This window comes from Saccopteryx leptura, chromosome 1 (assembly GCF_036850995.1).
Source record: "Saccopteryx leptura isolate mSacLep1 chromosome 1, mSacLep1_pri_phased_curated, whole genome shotgun sequence".
Lineage (NCBI taxonomy): Eukaryota > Metazoa > Chordata > Mammalia > Chiroptera > Emballonuridae > Saccopteryx > Saccopteryx leptura.
The window spans coordinates 61,992,497-62,008,200 of NC_089503.1; the positions used below are offsets into that span (position 1 = coordinate 61,992,497).

Below are 15,704 nucleotides of genomic sequence, written 5' to 3' on the forward strand. Positions count from 1 at the left end.
TGTCCTAATCATAGATTTTTTTTTCACTGTTGATGAACAATGTGCAGGTTATTGATTTAGCCATGGACTCATTTTTTGCCTTGAATCACTTGGCTAGGTCAGGGGTTCTTTCCACAAAGGGGCTCCCACAACACCCTAATTTGGGGTTTACTCCTAGCAAATTATTATCACACTGTATTATCTGGCCTTCACACTATTTTCATTTCAATCTCATCAGCAAATCACTTTTGAGTATGTATTTCTGCATATTCATTTTGAGTATGAAAACATGTATATTTATTCATTTGTAAATTATGTACATTTATGATTATAAATATTAAAAACAAACAGAACAAAACTTTTAGTATGAGATAAAAAGGATCAACAATAGTTTCCCCACATCTCAGGGGCTTTTATCTATCCAGAGACTGGCCTCCTGGATCTTTCCTTGTGTTCCCAACACCCAGCCAAGGGCTGGGTACACAGCAGAAACTCAATGTCTGTTGCTCAAAAGAAAATTTTCTACTATTTCTATTAAAACACACCATTTCTATTCCTAGGTTTTGCACCTTGTAATAGTTTTGCCTCTATCATCCGTTAAGATCACTTTATGAGAGACTGTGGGCTCCTCATCTCTCCTTGTTTTCTCTTTTACCTTTGATTGCACCTTATCTGACTTACTTAGAAAATAGCATTTATATCATCCTTAACTATACACTCTTCATTTCTTTTTTCTTTTTTAATTTATTTTATTTTATTTATTCATTTTTAGACAGGAGAGAGGGAGAGAGAGAGAGAGACAGAGAAGGAGAGAGAGGAGAGAGAGACAGAGAAAGGGAAGGGGGGAGGAGCAGGAAGCATCAACTCCCATATGTGCCTTGACCAGGCAAGCCCAGGGTTTCGAACCGGCGACCTCAGCATTTCCAGGTCAACGCTTTATCCATTGCGCCACCACAGGTCAGGCTATACTCTTCATTTCAAACTGCATCATCAGGCAGAGTCCTGGGTGCTAGGACCATAAAGAATAGAAAGGAAGCTTTCTAAGCTGGATGTGTCATGGGAAGATGTGAACAAAGGGCCAGAGAGCTGTTGGGGATGAGTCTTGGTGGGCTTCAAGAGCTGGATTTTGAAGGGCCAGTAGCAGTTAGCCAAACGGAGAGAGAGGAAGGCAGTCCCAGCTGGATGGCAGGAGGAAAAGCAGGAAGATAGGAGTGGATTTAGCACATTCCAAGCTAGGCAAGAGTTTGGTATAGCTGAACCGAAGGGGCAGGGGCAGTTGCATTTGTGTTTTTAAAAGATTCTTCCAGCAGCTCTGTGAAATCTTGAGGTTAGAAGTAGGGGAGGTTGTTGGTTGCCTGGAGAGTAGAGCACAATTATAATTAGAGGATAGAAACCTTTGGGCTTGGAAGCCCGAACTGAAGCAGGTAAACTCTTTATGGTCTGGCTGCATTCTTTTTTTAGGATCTCACAGCCCATTTTTAATTGTTTTCCAGTACAGGGTTGTTGTTGCATTTTCCCTTTGTTTTCCAAGAGACACTTACTCTTTCAACGGAAAATCAGTATTCTGTTCTGGGATCCTTGGAGGCTTGTGGCCACAGAAAGACACCGAGGTGCATTTCTGCACAGGTTTTATCAAGCCAGGGCCTGGCTGAAGACTTCATCCCACCCCCGTACCAATTAAATCAAAACCACACACACATAGAGATGGAGGTTCAGACACATCCTGTCGGAAAACCGCCTCCGGGACATCAGGAACCCCGAAACTACAGCCAAGGGCGTGTCGAGGCCGGGTAGGCCGTCCAAGTCACCGCCACCGGCCTCTCTGAACCACACCCCTTCCTTGGGAGGGACAGGGCAGGACAACCCGGGCGCCCTCGGGTGGGGGACCCTGAGTGGGCGCGGCCGGGGCGGCTTCACGGCGCCAGTGGGCGGGGCCTCCTCGCTGGACTTTGTCGGTGACGGCGCCGGGCCCCGCCCCTCGGGGAAGGGGGCGGGGCGCGAGGCGAGCGCGCTAGCAGGGCCGAAACCGGCCTGGGAGCCCTCGGAGCCGAGCGCCACGAGCGGAGCGCCTGGGTGGCGGCGGCGCGCGCGATGGCTCCGGCCGCAGACCGTGAGGGCTACTGGGGCCGCACGACCTCCACACTGGACTGGTGCGAGGAGAACTACGCGGTGACCTGGTACATCGCCGAGTTCTGTGAGTGCGACCGCTGGCCCGGGCCCCGGCCTGAGGCGGACGGGAGGGAGAGGAGCGGGAGGGCGAGAAGGCGCCGGGCTGAGGGGCCGTGTGAGGAAGGCTGAGGGCGGACCTGGCCGCCAGGGAGGCAGCAGGCCCGGCCACGGGCGGCGAAATGGGCGCCCTGGCCGGGGGACAGGAATGAGAAGGCTGCCGATGAAGGGACCGGTTAGGGGTCCAGTGTGTCGCTGAGGAGTGCTGGGGTCTGGATGGGGTGGAGGGGGCACCTGCTTCTGTTGCTGCCACCATCCTAAGGGAACAGATCTTCGTTTAATCTCCCCTCCCCCATTCGTGAAAACTGAAAGGTCTGTGCTTTCCTCTTTCGCTGTTAATATTCGACCTCTTGGTTCACCTCCAGGGAACGATTTTCTAGTCTCGGAGCTCGACCCCCTACCTCCGGTTCCCTCCGGTGCCCTCCCACCTAGGCTGCCTTCAAGTAGCAGAGACGATCCGCTCTGAGCACCGCTCGGCTCTCTGCTTGTACCAGGCGTGGAAGGCAGAGCGCGCCGTTAGCGGTGCCTTCCTGCTGGAGCCAGGCTCCCGGGAGCACAAGGGACCAAGCCCTTTCCACTCTGCCTTCTGGCCGCTGCCTAAGGGTTAGGGGTCACCTGAGGACACGCATTCCACTGATTGCACTTTCTGAGAACTTGGCGAAGAATCCTCCTGCCCCTGATAGGCATCACTGGATCCCTGAGGCTCCCCCACAACCCGCGCGCGCGCGCGCTCGCGTGCGTGTGTGTGTGTGTGTGTGTGTGTGTGTGTGTGTGTGTGTGTCCCAGATGATTATTCCTGCCAGGCTAGGAAAAACCTGCCACTTCTATTTCTCTTGTTTACTTTGTTTGATACTTTTTCAGGCACCTGCTTCTGGCAAGAATACAGAGAATTTTTTTTTTTTTTTTTTTTTGGTATTACTTCCTTCTCATTTCATCCACTTTCTGGGGACATCAAGTGAACTCTATGTAGCTAACCTTCCCATTGTTGGGTCCTTCTCCAAGGCATATGTGTTGGTTTGTAGAAAAGAGGCAAGGGTTTCATGCCAATTGGTCCTACTTAATTCTGTTCCCAGTAATTGGCTAAGTTTAAAAAAAGAAAAAGAAAGAAAAGAGAACTCTTGCTGCATTTTTCAGGACTTGAGTACCATTTCCTTTCTACCATGATTTAAGTTGAGATTTTTTCCTGAACCACTGGTTTAAATTAATATTTCTTACATAATAGTGAAAGAATATGGGCAACAGGATCATTTGTAGTGTAATTACTTGGCAGTCTAAATGTTGGCAAAGGAAGTGCTTGCTTTACCAATTTGTTGTGAAATCTTGTTGACAATCCCATACCTGGTCCAGAGGAGGTCCCTGAAGGAAAGGACTTAAAACCATGTTTTCTGAACTGGAAATGGAAGAGAAACTTAAGGGTCTTCAAATGTTGGATGGGCTGTCATATAAGTTGTTAAACTTTCTGTATTTTCCTATAATGTGGAATTTGTGTGTATGGGTAGTAACTGCCTGTGAGGGGGAGAGATTTTTGCTTTAACCTAAGGCAACTTTTTATCTAAAGATAGGATCTTAGAATCCTTTGCCTTGTGAGGTAGAGGGCTGTCACTGAAAGTGTTAAAATAGACATTGCTCAACTAACTTACATGAATATTTTAGGGGGAGATAATTGTTTAGTAGAGAAAAGGAATTGGCTTTAGTTGGCCTTTAGGTTCTTTGCATCTTTATGGGTTGATGTAGTTAATAATAACTTTTAGTTTAGAACCAAAGGTTAGAATCAAAAGAGAAAACTGACAGTTAAGTCATGTGAGCTGTGGGAGAGCAAGATACTACTTCTGGCAGATAGCTGTGAGAAATGGGAAATGGCTTTAGTTCTTGTCCTCTGAAGAGGAAATTCTGAGCAGACTGCAGGGAGGGTTTTGACATAGGAATCAGGGGTTGCAGGGAGAGGGTGAGTGAATGTTGACCACTCTTTGCATGTATACCTTAGGAGAAACAATGACCTGGAGGGTGCTGAGATCAAGTCTTCTTCATTCAGCAAGTGGTGGGTATCTATCATATCTTAGAGTAAGAGAATTTGATCTTTGAAAATTATACTGATTAATAATGATGTTTTTAAAACAAATGCAGTTTTATCATCATTCTAATATCCACATTAATGGTAGAAATATCAAGGGTAGCCTGACCAAGTGGTAGTGCAGTGGATAGAGTGTTGGCCAGGGACACTGAGGACCCAGGTTTGAAACCCTGAGGTCAGCTGCTTGAGCACGGGCTCATCTGGCTTGAGTGCAGGGTCGCTGGCTTGAGCAAGGGGTCACTGGCTGATCTGGAGCCCCCAATCAAGGCACATATGAGAAAGCAATCAATGCTGCAACTATGAGCTGATGCTTCTTATCTCTCTTCCTGTCAGTCCTTCTCTCTCTTGCTAAAAAAAAAAAAAAAAGAAAAGAAATATTAAGGATAATATGGTGATAATAGTTGTATCTAAGTGCCTTCTATGTACCACACTTTTCTAAGTGCTTCATATATCGTATTTCATTCCATCTTTATCATAATTCCCCAAAAAAAGTATTATTATCCTTATTTCACAAATTAGGAAATTGAAGCTCTAAGAAGTACCTTATCTAAGGTTGCAAAAAGTGGTGTAGAGGTAGTATTCAAGTTGAGGTCTGACTGTAGAGCTACTATACCATATTATTTCTATCACATTCATTGTTTTGTCCTTCATGCAATAGATGAGGACAAGCATGAAATAGAATACTATCACAAAGGACAAACTGAACAACTATTCAAGAAGCCTATCTTTCAGCATTAGGTTGTATATATTTTGGATAACATAAAGATGAGTTTGGGGAATTGCATGTTCAGATATGACAGTGGTTCTCAGTCAAAAGCTATCTTCTTAACATCAGCCAAGTTCAATTCTAATTTCTTTTCTGTTTGAACAGATTGTAAGGACAAAGGGGAAAGGTAGAGGGTTTCTCTTTAGTTGTAAACTGATAGGCATCTTGATGTGACAGAAGTTACAGGTACAGGCGGTCCTCATTTTGTATTGTAGTGTGAGGCAACATCAATGAGCATGCCAGTTAAAACTAGCAAAGTGGCCCTGGCTGGTTAGCTCAGTCGGTTAGTGTGTCATCCCTCGCACCAAGGTTGCAGGTTCAGTACCTGGTCAGGGACCAATGAATGCATAACTTAGTGGAACAACAAATGAATGCCCCTCTCTCTTTCTCTCTCTCCCTCTCCTCCCCTTTCTCTCTCTGTCTCTGTAAAATCAATTGATTTAAAAAAACTTGCAAAACAATCTTTTTTTTAAAAAAATTGATTTTAGAGAGAGAGGAAGGGAGAGAGAAAGAAAGAGAGAGAAAAACATAGATTTGCTGTTCCACTAATTTATGCATCCATTGGTTGATTCTTGTGTGTGCCCTGACCGGGGATCGAACCCACACCTAGGCATATCAGGACAATATTCTAACCAACTGAGCTACTTGGCCAGGGCCAAAACTATCTTAATCAATGGGAACAGTTAGGATTTTTCTGTGACCTTTAAAAATGTTGTCAAACATTGTAAACCCCCTCTTTTGTTAGTTATAAAATAGAGAAAAATGGAAAAGATAGTAAAACCAATATTTATTTAGTACACAGTAGTTTAAAACATTGAGAATTAAAAAAGTTTTTTGTAAAAGAACTTACCAAGAATAGTTTGAAAAAAAAGAGTAGTTTGAACAGTGTGTGCCTTCCTTGTCTTATAACTAGTGAGTACGAATATTTTTTCTATGCCTTGGTGAATTGTCATACTTCTTTCTAAGTTTGGATCAGCTTCCAACATTTTATTCTTTGTACTTTCTGTATTGTGAAATATCTCTGAGGGTTCCTTTAATACAAAATTTTTTCTGGTGTCACTTCTTCTGGTCCATCTTCATGCTTTTCTCACAACCACTTTCTTCATTTGTGTTAATAAGTTTGCCTTTGCTAAGTTACTCTGGCTGAATATATTGAGTCTCTCAAATGGCAGCAGGGTTAACATTGTGTTGGTCAGCTATTTCTTGTCACTGCATTTATAGATGATTGGAATTTCACTTCTAACATTGCCCCTTTTTAGTTTTGTTTTGTGTTTTTTTTTTGCTGTACTTTCATCATTGTTGGCCTGTTTTCTCTTTTGCTTATTCGTTTTTGTAAAATGTCACATACATTCATCACCAGGAGACAAGGAGGCAACTCAACTATGTGCTTTGCTATCTGTACAAGAACTGAATAACAGATGAGCAGTGACTAATCACCAACAGACTTTGCCCTGATGTTTTTCCATAGTTAGCAGTTTAGGCAGAGAGAGATTTTTCTCTCAGAACTTTGTAACTATTATTCCATTGTGTCCTGCTTGGCTTTTATTGTTGCTGATGAGAAGTCCTCCAACAGCCTAATTGTTTTTATGGTGGTTTTTTTTAATAATTTTATTTTTTTAATGGAGCGACTTCAATAAATCAGGATACATATATTCAAAGATAACAAGTCCAGGCTATCTTGTCGTTCAATTATGTTGCATAACCATCACCCAAAGTCAGATTGTCCTCTGTCACCTTCTATCTAGTTTTCTTTGTGCCCCTCCCCCTCCCCCTTTCCCTCTCCCTCTCCCCCTCCCTCTGTAACCACCACACTCTTATCAATGTCTCTTAGTTTCACTTTTATGTCCCACCTACGTATGGAATAATGCAGTTCCTGTTTTTTTTCTGATTTACTTATTTCACTTCGTATAATGTTATCAAGATCCCACCATTTTGCTGTAAATGATCCGATGTCATCATTTCTTATGGCTGAGTAGTATTCCATAGTGTATATGTGCCACATCTTCTTTATCCAGTCATCTATTGACGGGCTTTTTGGTTGTTTTATGGTGGGGTTTTTTTTGCAGTTTATTTTGTCAAATCTACCAACAGACTTTGAAAGAAGTGGCGTGGTTAATCGCTGATGGTGGTATGCTTTTATTATTTACATAGTGATTTTTGGACTGAAGCTCTAGTAGCAAAATTTATAGCACTATACTTAATTTCTCACAGTTAATATAGTATAGTAACTTAAATTTTAATTGTGTTGTTGGGGGATTGGTAGTTTCTAAACTGGTAACTGAAATTTGTGCATATTAGAACCTTCCAAAGTTAAGTCTGTTTGTGTATTTCTAATGCTTAGAATATTCCTAGTAATAGGTAGGTAGTATTATTCCCATTTTTTAGATGAGGACACTAAATTTAAAGAAGTTAAGTAAGCCATTCAGCATCATACAGCTATTTAGCAGCAGAAATGGTATTCAAATATATCGCTGACAGCTTTTTCTAAGAAGGCATACTGTCTACAGGAAGTAGATTTTCAGGTGCAGTTGGTTTCATGGAAGAAATATTGCCTAAAGGGAAGTAGAAGTGAATTCTATGCTGTAATTATGGCCTTCAGGAAGAATTATCTACTGAAAATATTTTTAGAATGTTTTATTTATTCATAAATACTTGTTGAATACCTTTTTGGTCATTGACTCAGAGTGCAAAACTATGTGAAGACTGTCTAGAATTCTGTTCAAGGTAGCTAGCAGGCCAGTAGGGGTATGAAGAGATAAGTTCAAATAGGCATTTCCTATTTACAAGGGAAATGCATTACTAAAAATATATTTGAAAGAAGAATGTCCAAGAATTGACATATTATGAAGGAGGGTTTATTTATCAGAAAGCTAAGGAGTATTTTTAAATTCCTAATTATGGGTTTTATAGATACTATAAAGCTAGGTAGGTGCTGTTCTTTCTTCCCATTCTATTCACAGGAATTGGGCAGAAGAAAAGTAGGGCAACCCTCACCCTTTAGATTGTTATTATGGGATTCATTTAGATGGGGTAAAGGGGTCTTTCTTTCCTTGCCACTGCAGTGCAAGACCAGAGTGTTTTTAATCAGCTGCCTCTGCCATACACACGTGTCATTCAAGGCATCTAGCTTCTTGTAGTTCATTGCTGCCTTTCTTTTTCTTTCCTTTTTTAAGACCCCTCCCCACTATCTTCTTTGTAGCCTCAAGTAAGTGAACATACTTCAGGCTTCTTTTTTTTTTTTTTTTTTTGCAAAAAAATGTTTATTCAAGAAAATGTAAAAATATTTTAATTTACATATCATATTACAATCAATCAATACAGAGTCAAAATTGTACAATTACACACCCATAAAATTCCATGCCACCTCAGAATAATCAGTTTCTGTACAAAAATTTACAGATGTCCAATGTATATGTAATTCTCTTCAGTGTGCTACTGAGTTCAGAGGCTCTGCCCGAATATTCCCCAAATCAAGCACAGAATCTGTTTCTTCATCAATTTCTCCAATGACTGCAACATTGTCACCTCTTACGATGTATAACCCTAGGACCACTTGTTCTACTCCTTGTGAAGAGCTGAACACTCGTTCATGGCTTTCATCCAAAATCAAATTAATGGTCTGGTCAAAACCTTTCAGTGTTCCCACTATCATTCTCCCGTCAGAGGTAATAACAGCAACAGTTCGGTTGATGTAGTTCTCCAGAGTGGACGTCATGGCGCTGGTCCCAACTCTCCCCTTCAGGCTTCTTTTGTTCCTAGGGTCCCATGGATTGGCAGAGGGAAGGAACATTCTGTCACTTTAAGGAAGACAGTCTTTTTCTTGAGGGTTGACAGGCAAGCAGCACTGCCTCTAATTTGTAGCTCAGAAACACCATAATCAACTGAAGAATGAAGGCCAAATGAAGGGCCAAATTCAACATACAAAAGGTTTAGATCTAATGCATACAAGTCAGACTGCCAGTTTCAGGTGCTGTGATGGCCATATGTGGTACATTGGAATGCAAAGAAAGGGTGCTTATTAAAAACTTCAAGAAAAAAGGCTTTACAGTGTAAGTAAGTGCTGGAAGAATTGCCATACCAGCTGTTTATTTATTTATTTATTGTAGAAAAATACACAGAATTTACCATCTTAACCATTTTTAAGTGTATAGTTCAGTAGCGTTAAGTACATTTGCATTGTTGTATAACCAGTCTCTAGAATTCTTTTCATCTTGCAGAACTGAAACTCTACAGCAATTAAACAACTCCCCATTACCTTCTCAACCACAGATCTTGGCAATAACCACTCCTCTATTACTCTAATAACCACTCTGATTACTCTAGGTATCTCATATAAGTGGAATTATACAGTATTTGTTTTTTTTGTGTGTGACTGACTTTTTTCACTTAGCATAATATCCTTGTGGTTCATCAGTGTTGTAGCATGTGTTAAAATTTGCTTCTTTTAAAAGCCTGAATAATATTTCATTTTGTAAACACACATACACATATACATACTACATTTTGCTTATCCATCCCTCTCTTGATGGGCACATGGGTTGCTTCCACCTTTTGGCCACTGTGAATAGTGCCACCATGACAGGGTGTACAGATATTTCTTTGAGACCCAAAAGTATATTTATTGGATCATATGGTGCTCTGCCCATCTGGGGCGTTGCTCTGTTGCAACCAGAGCCATTCTAGCGCGTGAGGCAGAGGCCGTGGAGCCATCCCCAGCGCCCGGGCCATCTTTGCTCCAATGGAGCCTTGGCTGTGGGAGGGGAAGAGAGAGACAGAGGAAGGAGAGGGGGAGGGGTGGAGAAGCAGATGGGCACTTCTCCTGTGTGCCCTGGCCGGGAATCGAACCCGGGACTTCCGCACACCAGGCCGACGCTCTACCACTGAGCCAACCGGCCAGGGCCGGCTAAGTACATTTTGAAGTCTAGTCTTGCCTTAAAATTTACCCAGGCCATTCAAGATATTAACTAGGAAGAATTTGTCTTTTGGTAGCACATAGGGTGTGGGTAAATAAGAACAACAAATACCTACCTTATGGTAATTTGGGAAACTTTACTGAGCTGGAATATATAGAATAATCAGCATTTAAATGAAAGTCTTAGTGCATTATTATTTCAGGCTAAAATTTTAAATTGTTTCTTTGATTTTGGGTTCTACTCTTGCCCCTTTGTCAACCATTTCCCAGTCTGTGGGGAAAAACATCACCTGGCGACTTAGGTAGTGCAGAAGAGCATTTTGGTTAAGGCATCGAAGAAATATTTTAGGACCCTGAAAATGATGGAGTCCAAAAGAGACAGCAAAAGCAATTTATGGTGACATGGAGGTCCTACATGTTTTACTGTGGAAAAAGTACATGGTTTAATGATTTGGAGTCAGAATCAATATTTCTATCTGAACTTTGTTCCATTGAATCTTGTGACTTTGGGCAAATCACTTAATCATTCTTTGTATCGGTTTTTTTTCCCCATAAAATGAGAATAATGGTATCTGGTAGGGTTATGAGAATTGAATGACATGATATATGTGAGAGCACACAGTGCAGCATCTGGGAAATACTAGGTGCTTAATAAATATTAGTTGAATAAGAATCAAAGTACGTTTTTAAAAAATAAATCATGCTCCCCTGGCCGGTTGGCTCAGTGGTAGAGCGTCGGCCTGGCGTGCAGAAGTCCCGGGTTTGATTCCTGGCCAGGGCACACAGGAGAAGCGCCCATCTGCTTCTCCACCCCTCCCCCTCTCCTTCCTCTCTGTCTCTCTCTTCCCCTCCCACAGAGAGGCTCCATTGGAGCAAAGATGGCCCGGGCGCTGGGGATGGCTCCTTGGCCTCTGCCCCAGGCGCTAGAGTGGCTCTGGTCGCGACAGAGCGAAGCCCCGGAGGGGCAGAGCATCGCCCCCTGGTGGGCAGAGCGCCCCCCCCCCCCCCGTGGGCTTGCCGGGTGGATCCCAGTAGGGCGCATGTGGGAGTCTGTCTGACTGTCTCTCCCCGTTTCCAGCTTCAGAAAAATACAAAAAAAAATAATAATAAAGAAAAAAATAATAAATCATGCTCTGTTACAGTTGTGGCTTCCTTATCTGTGTGATGGTCAGTTTTATGTGTGAACTTGGCTAGGCCCTAGTATCCAGTCATTTAATTAAATAGTAATTTAAGTGTTTTGTGAAGATATTTATTTATTTATTTATTTTTTACAGAGACAGAGAGAGAGTCAGAGAGAGGGATAGACAGGAACGGAGAGAGATGAGAAGCATCAATCATCAGTTTTTCGTTGCGACACCTTAGTTGTTCATTGATTGCTTTCTCATATGTGCCTTGATCGTGGGCCTTCAGCAGACCGAGTAACCCCTTGCTCAAGCCAGCGACCTTGGGTCAAAGCTGGTGAGCTTCTGCTCAAACCAGATGAGCCCGCGCTCAAGCTGGTGACCTCAGGGTCTCGAACCTGGGTTTTCCGCATCCCAGTCCGACGCTCTATCCACTGCGCCACTGCCTGGTCAGGCGTGAAGATATTTTTTAATGTGGTTATTATCTATAATCAGTTGACTTGAAGTAAAGATTACTCTCAATAATGTAGCTGTGCTTCATTCAGTCAGTTGAAAGGCCTTAAGAGAAAACAGAGTTTCAGGGTGGTGGGGTGGGGAGATTAAACTTTTATTTGGGGTAGTCTCTTACTTGACTTTTCACCTTAGTGGACCTTCCTTCCCTTCTCCTTTCTTCCTTCTCTCTTTCATTTGTTTAAATATATTGTGCATATACCAGAATTTTTAGATGTGTTCAGTGGGAAGGTCAATTGGAGTATCTAATATGCCAAACAACCTTAACTGAATTGCTTTTGCACTGTTTTCTTTGTCATTTGTAGCTACATTCTCTCAGTCAGTGGATACCTCTATAAACCTTGGTTGATTACTCCTTACAAAATTAGGTGCTTCTTTTTCTCTGAATACTTTCTATTATCTGAAGGATAAAGGCCAAATTCTAAAGATGGCATGAAAATCCCTTTTTTTAAAATAAATATTTTCACACATACAACAAAGTTGAAAGAATTTTGTAGTGAATATCTGTTGACCTACTACTACCTGGATTCTACCATTAATATTTTACTCTACCTGTTTTTATCACTTTTCTATGCATTTATCTCTTCTTTACTTTACATTTAATTGCAGACATCTGTACTCTTTCCCCTAAGTACTTCAACATATCACTAAAGTTTAAGTCTTTGTTTTTTCCTTTTGTTGTAGAATTTATATTCAGTATAATACACACATCTTAAGTGCATATATTCTGAATTTTGAGAAATGGATTCATCTTTGTAACCAAAACCCCTATCAAGATAATGGAACATCACCACCAATCAGGAAAGTTCCTCATTCTCCTTCCCTGTTAATTCCCACCTCTATCTTCCCCCTTTTTCCCAGGGGCAAAAATATTCTGACTTTTCCCCCTTTAGCATAGGTTAGATTTGCCTTTTGTAGAACTTTGTGTAAGTGGAATCATATAATATTAACTATTTGGTGTAAGACTTCTTTTACCCAGCATAATATTTTTGAGATTCATCTATGTCATTGCATCTATTGGTGATTTCTTTTTTATTGCTGAGTAGTGTTCCATTGTATGAATATACCACAGTTTATGTTCCTGTTGATGGACACCTGGCTGTTTTCAGGTTCTGACAATTATAACTAAAGCTGCTATGAACATTCTTGTACAAGTCTTCTTGTGTATATATATTTTCACTTTTCATAAGGCAAATACTAAGGGTTAGAATAACTGGATCACAGAAAGCTGCCAGATCTTTTCCCAAAGTGGTTGTACTGTTTTACATTCACAGCATTTGAGCCACATTCTTGTCAACATTTGGTGTTAGTCTTTTTAATTTTAGTGATTCTGGTATATGTGTAGTTGTAGTTTATTATGTTAACCAATTTACTCTAAACTATTCAATCTTCCTCCTTTTCCCTGCAGTACTTCCTAATTTTCTTGTACTGGATTCCTGCCAAAATAGGCTATTTACATATATACTTATCCTCCTATGTACTTGTCATTGTTCATGCTTTCTTGTGATAGATTGTAATAAATTGTTTTTTAAGTCCCTGGCCGGGTAGCTCAGTTGGTTAGACTAGAGCATCGTCTGGATACACCAAGGTTGTGGGTTTGATTCTTAGTCAGGATACATACAAAATCAACAAATGAATGCATGAACCATGCATGAACCATAGTGGGACAACAAATCTGTGTTTCTCTTTCTCTCTTCTTTCCTCTCTCTCTTAAAAAAAAAAATCAATAAAAATGAAAAAAGGTTGTTCTTTAAAGCCATGCAGTTTTGGGGTGGTTGTTGTTCAGCAATAGATAACTGAAACAGTGTCTGAAGTTGAGTTTTGAGTAATTTTGATTTCCTGTTGTGTAAACTCAGAGTATACCAAATTACACAATACCTTTTATTCTTAGAAGATGAGACTTTAAAACATAATAATAAGGTTTAATACTTTTAAAGGCCCTCCTATCTGAAGATTTCAAGGAATTTTGTAAGCATCATTTTTATATTTATATTTATTTATTTATTTTTCCATTTCTTTATTTTTTATTAATATTAATTTTAATGGGGTGACATTGATAAATCAGGGTACATATGTTCAGAGAAAACATCTCCAGGTTTTTTTTGTTTGTTTGTTTGTTTTTGTATTTTTCTGAAGCTGGAAACGGGGAGAGACAGACAGACTCCCACATGCGCCCAACCAGGATCCACCCGGCACGCCCACCAGGGGCGAAGCTCTGCCCACCAGGGGGCAATGCTCTGCCCCTCTGGGGCATCGCTCTGCTGCGACCAGAGCCACTCCAGCGCCTGGGGCAGAGGCCAAGGAGCCATCCCCAACGCCCGGGCCATTTTTGCTCCAATGGAGCCTTGGCTGCGGGAGGGGAAGAGAGAGACAGAGAGGAAGGAGGGGGTGGGGTGGAGAAGCAAATGGGCACTTCTCCTATGTGCCCTGGCCGGGAATCGAACCCGGGTCCCCAGCACGCCAGGCTGACGCTCTACCGCTGAGCCAACCGGCCAGGGCCTCTCCAGGTTATTTTGACATTTGATTATGCTGCATTCCCATCACCCAAAGTTCAATTGTCTCCCATCACCTTGTAACTGGTTTTCTTTATGCCCCTCCCCTCCCCCAACCCCCTCCCTCTCTTTCCTGACCCCATCATCCTCTCCTCCCTGACCCCATCAAGCATCATTTAAAATAATTGACTTTAGAAAGAGAGGGGAAGGAGAGAGAGAGAGAGAGAAACATCAATTTGTTGTTTTACTTATTTAATGCATTCATTGGTTGATTCTTTTTTTTTTTTTTTTTGTATTTTTCTGAAGCTGGAAACGGGGATAGACAGACAGACTCCCGCATGCGCCCAACCGGTATCCACCCGGCACGCCCACCAGGGGGCGACGTTCTGCCCCTCCGGGGCTCGCTCTGTGGCGACCAGAGCCACTCCAGCGCCTGGGGCAGAGGCCAAGGAGCCATCCCCAGCGCCCGGGCCATCCCTACTCCAATGGAGCCTCGCTGCGGGAGGGGAAGAGAGAGACAGAGAGGAAGGAGAGGGGAAAGGGTGGAGAAGCAGATGGGCGCCTCTCCTGTGTGCCCTGGCCGGGAATCGAACCCGGGACTTCTGCACGCCAGGCCAACGCTCTACCACTGAGCCAACCGGCCAGGGCCTTCATTGGTTGATTCTTGTATGTGCCCTGACCAGGGATCAAACCCACAACCTTGGCATATTGGAATGACATGGCCAGGGCCTATGAGCATCATTTTATTTATCCCTGTGATGTACTCATGAGACATAAAAGAGAGATTTCACTCAATAATTTAGTTGCGGAGCTAGAAAAACATTTGACTCATTATAGGTGTGTACTATTATTGCTCTTAAAGTTCTTTAATATTACAGAGTTAGATGCTTTTAACAGCAAGTGGGTAGACTGGATGGAGCCAGAAAACAAAACAAAATTACGCATGTTAAGATCTAGGTACAGCTCTAAGAATTGTTTTTATGACTGACATTCACTCATTTATTCATTCATACAAAACAATAAGGAGAGATTCTAGATAAGAAAATGTTCTCAAAATGAAATATTACCTGCTGGGTAGCAGTTACACCTCTTGCCCTCACTTTTTTGTTTGTTTGTTTTAAGGCAGACAGGAAAGCATGTCTACTTTGTTGTCTGATAGCCCTTTGATCATTGGAGTAGATTCAGTTAGTCTTGCCAATCAGATAATTGAAGTGAATTATGACTTTGATAAAGAAGATATTTTGGTTAAGAGCAGTCATTAAATAAACATTGAACCCCCAATGTGCCCTTGCCTGATCCCATCTTTTCCCTTTTTTTCCAGGTGTAACCACTGTCCTTAGTTTAGTGTTTATTATTTCCTAGATTTTTACCACTTAAGCATTCTTAAAAATATACTGTTTAGGACCCTGGCTAGGAACAATCCCCAGTCAGGGCACAACAAGAAATGAATTCATAAATAAGTGTAACAACAAATTGGTGTTTCCTTTTCTCCTTTCCTCTCTCTCTAAAATTAATAAATAAGGCCCTGGCTGGTTGGCTCAGTGGTAGAGCATTGGCCTGGTGTGCAGGAGTCCCGGGTTTGATTCCCGGCCAGGGCACACAGGAGAAGTGCCCATCTGCTTCTCCA

At 42.0% G+C, this 15,704-nt stretch overlaps 2 protein-coding genes and 1 non-coding gene across 3 annotated transcripts in view; 1 reads left to right on the top strand and 2 right to left on the bottom strand.

Moving 5' to 3' along the window:
• The first annotated feature begins 1,976 nt into the window (after positions 1 to 1,976).
• ACER3 (alkaline ceramidase 3) overlaps positions 1,977 to 15,704 on the top strand; it is a 141,025-nt gene continuing 127,297 nt past the window's right edge. The window contains exon 1 of the mRNA XM_066369104.1: positions 1,977 to 2,173. Coding sequence (XP_066225201.1) covers positions 2,071 to 2,173 — 103 coding nt within the window. The 5' untranslated portion in view covers positions 1,977 to 2,070. The remainder of the gene's footprint in view (positions 2,174 to 15,704) is intronic.
• LOC136388888 (U6 snRNA-associated Sm-like protein LSm8) lies at positions 8,297 to 8,771 on the bottom strand. The gene has a single exon (XM_066360694.1). The coding sequence runs from the start codon at positions 8,755 to 8,757 to the stop codon at positions 8,467 to 8,469; it is 291 nt and encodes a 96-aa protein (XP_066216791.1). The 5' UTR covers positions 8,758 to 8,771; the 3' UTR covers positions 8,297 to 8,466.
• TRNAT-GGU (transfer RNA threonine (anticodon GGU)) lies at positions 9,867 to 9,942 on the bottom strand. The gene has a single exon. It is a non-coding gene; the product is annotated as a tRNA-Thr (tRNA).